Source organism: Nerophis lumbriciformis, linkage group LG07 (assembly GCF_033978685.3).
Source record: "Nerophis lumbriciformis linkage group LG07, RoL_Nlum_v2.1, whole genome shotgun sequence".
NCBI lineage: Eukaryota > Metazoa > Chordata > Actinopteri > Syngnathiformes > Syngnathidae > Nerophis > Nerophis lumbriciformis.
The window spans coordinates 32,872,246-32,880,717 of record NC_084554.2 but is presented as its reverse complement, the minus strand read 5'-3'; the positions used below and the strand labels follow the sequence as shown (position 1 = coordinate 32,880,717).

Here is an 8,472-nt window from a genome sequence, read left to right as displayed (position 1 = left end):
CTGGCCATGGTGGCTTATTTGGCTGCCAATCTGTCATGGTAGACTTTTAAGTAGGGCTGCACAATAAATTGACATTAAGGTTTTAATTTGTGCGATAAGTAATAGTAGAATTGACCAAACACAGTGAGCCTTCTTCAGTCATTCACAATCTTTGTCTGAGCGGGGCGCCAGCTTTACAAACAAAGGAAGTACGTACAGTCAACCTCCCTACTCAAGACTCGCCAGTGAGAAATGTCGCAGTTAGGAGAAAAAAATTAGGAGAGAAAAAATATGATTGCAAAGCCATATGGCCCCGTTATGGGAATATTTCCGCTTCAAGTTGGATGGGCAATATCAGCCCATCAACACGGACGAACAAGCGAGCATGACGTGATCATGTGACGAAACAAAAGACAACATCCGACCTCGTGTTTCCAACCAGGAAAAAATGCACATTAAAATATTTAAATTAGAATTTTGATTACAGAAATTACCCAATTTTTTTGTTTGTTTATTTAGGATAAAGTCATTTACCTTCCAATTACAGTACAATGGTAAACAATTCGACAATGAGAAATAAGTCTATATTTTTAAATGGTTTCTTGCATTAATATATATTAAATTATACTCACTGTATAGTGTCTATCAATTATTTCTTCAGTTTAAGCACCTAATGTAGACAAAACCAAATATTTCTTTAAGTCAATTATTGCATATAGTATTTCTTTGTGGCACCTTTATACCAGAATGTTGAATGACAGTTTAAAAGTACCATGCCTTCCTTCACTCGTTTATGCATTTTATGAATAAAATATAAAAATCGCAAATTCAACCACAATGGCAATTTTGGAGAAAGAAATCGCAACTAGGTTTTTGTCAAAATCATGCAGCACTACTCTTAGGGTAAGGAACTTACATTGCTTATAATTGAGACCACAATTCTGTTAGCATTTGCATGTCTGGTTTTGTTTTAAAGAAATCAGTTCTTTGACTCACATGGTTGTGTTCTGTTTTAAAGAAACATCCTTCTGACTTTCATGGGAATACTTTTTAAATAGTATCAAGACAAAAAGACTACTTGCTTCACAGTGGTTTTCTCACATGTTGAGTTGTATAAAAAACACTCATCTAATTGTTAAATAGCAAAGTTTACATTTTTGTGTAGCTCCAAAAACTATGATATTTAAAAAAAATCTGCATCAAAGGCATAACATAAAAAAAGACACGGACATCAGATTGGTTTTAAACATTTTTTTTCCGCAAATGTCACCAGTACTATATTTACAAAGTTAAAAATACCAAAAGATAGACAAGCCATTCTACAAGTTGCTGTGTTTTTATAGAAAAGTGTGTGGATATATTGATCTGTCCTCTTTAAAAAAAACAAAAACATGCTGTATTACAAAGCAGAAAAGGACACACTAACAAGTACTAAGTAGTTGTGTAAAGAAAACATGGTGGTACAAAAAAAAGTTATTGAACAATGTACACCCACTCTGAAAAAAAAAAAATCAAATTACAGTCAGAATTTTTACATGATCGTGTAAACAGTGCCTCCTCTTGGCTGTTATGTACAGTGACTATTTAAAACTATTCTGCTGGTAACAGGGTCTACTCCATCTTTGGCCTCAAAGTGGTCGTCAGGCTCGACGTTAACGCTCGAGTGGAAACCGTTGGGGTTGTATTCGTATTGGTTGACGCCCGGAGGCATGGACCAGGCGGTGGGCATGGCAGCTTGGCCGGGCATCCAGGAGGGGTAACCTGCACCAGCCCCGTTGGTGCTGCCCATGGAGGCCAGATAGAAGGACAAGTTTTGGGGGGTGGTCGTCTTAAAGGCTGCGTCCACCATGGGGTGAGTGTAGCGCTCCTTCACAGGTGGTCTTTCGCTCTCAGGAGGATACTGGAAGGCAAGACAAGAAGTAGAAGTCAAAATGATATTTGTCTTCTCTCTGTTTTGATGTTGTTACATCTCGCCTTTAAGGTCTGAACCAAACTATAGTTAGACCTCCATTATGGATGTGTTTCTTTTTGTCCAAGCCATTGCTTCTCTGTTATGAGCAAACAGGAAATTAGACAGGACAACTGCTAATAAATGTGCTTACAGGTGGACCGTGGCTGACTAAAGCTGAGCGGCGACCCTTGTTGGCATAACGTTCTGACACCCAGGTGTCCTTCTGGTGCCTCCTCAACTTCATCCGTCTGTTTTGGAACCAAGTCTTCACCTGTCGAGCGAGAAGAATATAAAATGACAGTTATTTTGTAGTCCCAATATATGCACACCTCTCACCTGTTTGTAAGTAAGCCCTGTCAGCTCAGCCAGGTTCTTCATCTCGGCCGGGGTGAGGTATCTCTGCACGCTGAAGCGCTGGACCAGAGCGTTCATCTGGCTTTCCGAGAAGGCCGCGCGCACCTTGCATTTGGGCTTCTCGCTGGGAGTGCTTCCTTTCTTCGGGGTGGTTAAGGGCACTTGTACTGGGAAGGTGTCACAGCTCGGGTTGCCAATGTTGGTGTAAGACGATGGCTCCCCCATGAGCGAACTGGAAACATCTCCGGCGTCCGGACTCCTGCTGTCTGCCTCGTCGCTGAGTTCTTTCTTTGCCCATTTGGTGGGATCTGCCTGCGGGAGACTTCCCTCTCGGTTGCAGCCGAAACTCCATGAATCTGAAAGTTAGGATACCATAAAATATAATGGTTCTTATAATGCTATGGCAGCTATTAAAATCACAAGATCCATAAACACTTTATAGGGCTTAATTAGCCCTAATATGCAAAACCAACTTTTCCTACCTGTTAGTACCTCTTGTGTATTTGGGATCACCATTGGTCATGAAAATGTTAAATCAAACCATGGAGGCATGGCGGAGATATCTTGCCTTCTTCCAAACTTGTTACAAAAAATTAGCAGTTTGGAATTTCAGACTTTAGTGGCATATTTTGCCTTAGTTACCTCAGCGAATATCTCCATGTATGCTATGGACAGTCAGAAAGCGGCTTGAAGATGTCTGTAAATCATAGTCCATGCATGGTTTTGACCAGAAAGCCACTATTACATGTTATGTAGACCACAAGAAAGTGTTTCAAATGTAGGAGTAAAAAAAGTCATAATATGATCCCTCTACAAGGATGTACCGGTATATGAAATAGGGAAGTAAACCTCACATTTCGATCCATATTCTTAGGGTGACGATTCGATTTATAATTTATTCTTGATTCAACACAATTGTTGCAATATGATAAAATCTTAAAGCAGGTTACAAAAGCTCTTCTTGGTTGTTGACGTACGACATATACATGTAGCAAGCAAGCGTGGGGGTGGCTTAAAACCTATTTTCTTAAAAATGTTGTAAATCTTTTTTTAAATTATTATTATTTAAAATATAATCGATTTTTTAATTTCAATAAAAAAAAATATTACATTGAAATTCAAGTGTTTTTATATATATATATATATATATATATATATATATATATATATATATATATATATATATATATATATATTTTTTTTTCATCGAATCTTGAAAATTATTAATTGCTTTACAATCTGTATGAATAAGAATCGTGCTTTGGATGTGAATCTATTTTTTGAGCACTCCTAATATGAGACATGTAGCTTTCACAGAGGTTTATGTTAATCAAAACCAGGGCTGCTACAAATAAATCGATTAGAAAAAAACTAATTGATATTCTGTTGCTTCGATTAATCGTTTAATAACTTATTAAAAAATAGAAAAAATAGTGCTCGACACTAAATACGTGGACAGTTTTATATAATTTGTTTTCTTCTTATAAATGCACATAAACGTTGAAATGGCACTTTTAACATGTGTGCATTGATTTAAAAAAATGCTGCAATAGAGCACACATGAGAGTCGTGGTGTGTAGCGGAAATGGCGGATATTTATTATTTAATATTTTAATTAATACACACATGTTAAAAATGCAACAACAGTGTGTATGTGTATATATGGAAAAAATAAGTTTACGGCAAGCAGAAAAATCTTATATTCATATAAGATTTATATACTTTTCCCCCGCTTATTTGATTAATCGGACAAACTAATGTATTACTGATTATTAAATTATAAGATAGTTGCGGCCCTAATCAAAACGACTGCATGGATGTTTAAAAATATACGATGCCTAGAGATAGGCTCCCCCCACGACCTCGAAAGGGACAAGCGGTAGGAAATGGATGGATGGATAACAGAGTTTAAACTAGTCATAAAAATGGCAGTCAGATATTGTATATGTTGTGTTGAATGTCACTGCACTGCTGCAGTTCCACATCACGTCGAAAGATGTCGTCCACGGTCCAGATTAGAGAAATTCCCCAAAAAGCTCCCCCAAATAACACTAAAATGTACAATCCTTGTTGTCCAATTGTAACTTCCCGGAAACTTGTGAAAACGCTGGCAAGGTAAGCTAGTTAAGTGTCGCTGCTAGCCGTAGCTGTGCTAACATACCCGGTGAGGCGTGAGCTTCTGAGTCACTGGTGGAGTCGCTCCCCGCCCTCCTGCTCTCCTCCGCCGGCGTATCACACACAGCTCGGTGGGGTCCAGCCAGGAGGAGGCGGCTCGCTTGGCTTTCCCCGAAGTAGACGACCGCGGAGCTCTGGTAGTGGCAATGGCCGTTGGCGACGTGTTGCTCCGGACTGTGAGGCGGAGACTCCTCGCGGGTCCTGGCGCTGGCGGCGTAGTAGACCTGTGTCATCCCGGGGGAAAAGTTGCTGTAATCGGCGGGGGCGCCGTCGCCCCAGCCGGTGTGGTTCTGCTCGGGTCCGGGCTGGTAGACGAGGCCGTAGGCATAAGCGTGGAAGGACGGGTTGTAATTGTAGCTTATTTGTGTTTTCCAGTCTGCCATTTTTTCTTAGTTCAATTTTTAAAAGAATGTTTAAAAAGTTAAAATATCTCAAATCAGCGACCCAGCCTGCAAGGCCAAACTACTTTCGTAAATCGCGCCACCTTGTTGGCTGCTGTTTTTAACGAGGTGCCTCCGCGGTGGACAGGTGTGGAGGCGGGTGTTCAAATTCCAACCAATCAGCTGCCTTCATCTTTTCACGGACGCCCTCTCATTGGCTCACTCATTCACAAGGTAAAATAGTTAAACATGAAACTAATCAAACACTTTACAGTCACATACTGTGTTTGTAAATTATAATCACGAGAGCTTTTTTATTTTTTTAAAGATAATAGAACAATTACATATTTCATTCTAAAAATAAATTCCATCCTTCCATCCATTTTACATGCCTATTCTCACTAGGGTCAAAATTATATATATACAAAAATAATAATTACACATTATGTTATGATTCATTAGAAATGTTTCTGACTGTTTTTCCTTTTCAGTGACATTTTAAACTACCATATTTTTCGGAGTATAAGTCGCTCCGGAGTAAAAGCCGCACCGGCCGAAAATGCATAATAAAGAAGGAAAAAAACATATATAAGTCGCACTGGAGTACAAGTCGCATTTTTTGGGGAACACCAGGAATAGACATTTGAAAGGCAATTTAAAATAAATAAAGAATTGTGAACAACAGGCTGAATAAGTGTACGTTATATGACATATAAATAACCAACTGAGAACGTGCCTGGTATGTTAACGTAACATATTATGGTAAGAGTCATTCAAATAACTATAACATATAGAACATGCAAAACGTTTACCAAACAATCTGTCACTCCTAATCGCTAAATCCCATGAAATCTTATACGTCTAGTCTCTTACGTGAATGAGCTAAACAATATTATTTGATATTTTACGGTAATGTGTTAATAATTTCACACATAAGTCGCTCCTGAGTATAAGTCGCACCCCCGGCCAAACTATGAAAAAAACTGCGGCTTATAGTCCGAAAAATACGGTACACGTAATTCTTAAAATTACTTTATTGCAGTGGTTTCACAAAATTATACAATGTTGTGCTTCTGTTTTTTTTTTTAAATAAACAATAATTACAGTGAATAACATATATTGAAAAAAACTAAATAAAGAGAAAACATGTATACATAAAGGGAGGAATACATAAAAGTGAAAATAATAATAATTTAGAAGAAACAATCAATCGGTTCGCAGCCGAGTGTGAAGTGACTGGGATGAGAATCAGCACCTCCAAGTTCGAGTACATGGTTCTTGCTCGTAAAGGGTGGAGTGCCATCTCCGAGTTGGGGAAGAGATCTTGCCCCCTGTGGAGGAGTTCAAGTACCTTTGAGTCTTGTTCACGAGTGGGGGAAGAGTGGATCGTGAGATCGACAGGCGGATCGGTGAGGCGTCTTCAGTAATGCGGATGCTGTATTGATCCGTTGTGGTGAAGAAAGAGCTGAACTGGAAGGCAAAGCTCTCAATTTATCGGTCGATGACCAAAAGGACAACATCATGCGTACAAGCGGCCGAAATGAGTTTCCTCCGCAGAGTGGCGGGGCTCTCCCTTAGAGATAGAGTGAGAAGCTCTGTCTTCCGGGAGGAGCTCAAAGTAAAGCCGCTGCTCCTCCACATCGAGAGGAGCCAGATGAGGTGGTTCGAGCATCTGGTCAGGATGCCACCTGAACGCCTTCCTAGGGAGGTGTTTAGAGCACGTCCGACCAGGCCACGGAGAAGACCCAGGTCATGTTGGGAAGACTATGTCTCCCGGCTGGCCTGGGAACGCCTCGGGAGAGGGAAGTCTGGGCTTCTCTGCTTAGGCTGCTGCTCCCGCGACCCGACCTCGGATAAGCAAAAGAAAATGGATGGATGGATAGAAGAAACAAACTCTCATCTCGACATACTCTTATCCATACATAAAGAAAATCATTTGTAAGGCATGTCATGTCATGCTCATTATTTCATTGTAATTTGGCAGATTATTTTGCTGATTCTCAGAAATATATACCATATTTTATTGCACATTACATAAAATGAAAATAAAACATGTTTTTTAGGCCCACACACTGTTTTGTGTTGTTTTGAGGTGGACAACTGACCTTTGACCTCCCCCAGAGCAAAACAAAGTATTTTGGTTTGTTAAGGTACGCTTTCAAGTTCTTTATGATTCAAGATATATAATTTTTTCCCCCTCAAATACCCTCTGTAGCGCCTTCAAATATCCCTAAGGACACTACAGTAATACTCCGATTTGAGAACCAGTGCGATAGATGATCAATGTGATCAAATGTCTGGCTTATGTTGTTTCCCCACCTAGAAAAATTAATTTACTAGAGCTTTTAGTGTATGCATTTTAAGTGTGTGAGCTCCTTTACCATTGTGTCTAATTTTGTTTCACATTATATAGGTAAAAAAAGTAAAAATAGCAGTTCTAAGCATCTTTCCTTGTGACATAATGACTTGTTTTTCATGAGTTCATTCACACAAACAACACCGCCCCACTTTGAACTTGTTGACACAAACTACAAATGAAGACAGACCTCATTTGTAATTCCTTTTCATAAAGATGATTTAGATTAGGCAGTACGTTTCCATCAAAGTTGATGTTTGTGTTGCTCCCGACTTGGTGCTATTGATGTGGTAATGATTCATTTAGAGGTGACATGATGAGCCTGATGGCCCCATCAACATTTAGAATCTGTGACTAGACAGAATGTGTTTTTGTGTGTGATTGACATTAGCATTTGAATGTGCTCAGAAGACCCCTTTGTCTCAAACCATCCTGTAGTTTTTAAAAGATTGCATTTGTATTTATAGTTTACCGTGTACTTCAAATGTTTCTAATTCAAGCAAGAAATGTATAAAAACATGCTAAATGGTTTGGTTTAAAATATATGGAACAACACTGCATCATACCAAAACATTTTTGTTTTGATGACTTAATTCAGTTTTTATTGTGTTTTTTTTTGTATCATTTAAATTCTCTGGTGTTTCAGGGCAGGTGACCATTTGGGGATCATACTATACATTCTAACAAGACAACTAAAACAGGAGAAAAAAACAGTAATTTTATTAGATTAAAGTCAAAATAGAAACACTTGTAATATTAGAAGGAAAAAAACAAGAAAAATATGTTATTTTGTAAATAATATTATGATAAACAAACAAAAAAAGTAATACGGTTCCAATTGTTTGAATAAGGTTGTGAAAACTTTGGGACATTGTGGGAATAAAGTTCAAATTTAATGGGAATAAAGTCATGATATTATGAAAAAACACAAGTTTAAATGTTTGGCAAAAACAACAACAGCTGAAATGAAAAATATATTTTTTATGAGAAATAATAATAAGAGAAAAAAGTCAGATATTATGTAATATTATGAGAAAATAATGTAATTTTGAACGCATGAAGTTGAAATATAAAGCACTTAAAGAATAGTATGTGAAACTAAATGGTTTGTAATGTTTTAATGGCTTTTTTTTTGTTTTCATTGTGTTTTTTTTAGGATTTAAATTCTCAGGGATGTCCAAAGTTCAGCAGACGGCCATTTGAGGATCATTGTAACAATACAATTAAAATAAAAAACTTAAAAAAAAAAAGAAGGGAACACCACAGTAATTTTATAA

General features: G+C 38.0%; 1 protein-coding gene across 1 annotated transcript; it reads right to left on the bottom strand.

The window, feature by feature from the left end:
- Positions 1-1,215: 1,215 nt before the first annotated feature.
- On the bottom strand, positions 1,216-4,996 carry nanog (nanog homeobox). Its single transcript, XM_061965448.1, has 4 exons — positions 4,446-4,996; positions 2,267-2,640; positions 2,082-2,201; positions 1,216-1,879 (listed from the first exon to the last, which is right to left on the bottom strand). Exons 1-4 carry the CDS (start codon positions 4,840-4,842, stop codon positions 1,547-1,549), a joined length of 1,224 nt encoding a protein of 407 aa, XP_061821432.1. The 5' UTR covers positions 4,843-4,996; the 3' UTR covers positions 1,216-1,546.
- Between the last annotated feature and the right edge of the window lie 3,476 nt (positions 4,997-8,472).

What these genes read in the sequence shown, in the direction of transcription:
- nanog (XM_061965448.1), bottom strand. Translation starts at nt 4,842, where the DNA reads ATGGCAGACTGGAAAACACAAATAAGCTACAATTACAACCCGTCCTTC. An exon ending in CAGGGCTTACTTACAAACAG is followed by an intron (nt 2,202 to 2,266) that starts GTGAGAGGTGTG and finishes CTCGCTCGACAG; the next exon opens with GTGAAGACTTGGTTCCAAAA. An exon ending in TAGTCAGCCACGGTCCACCT is followed by an intron (nt 1,880 to 2,081) that starts GTAAGCACATTT and finishes CTTGCCTTCCAG; the next exon opens with TATCCTCCTGAGAGCGAAAG.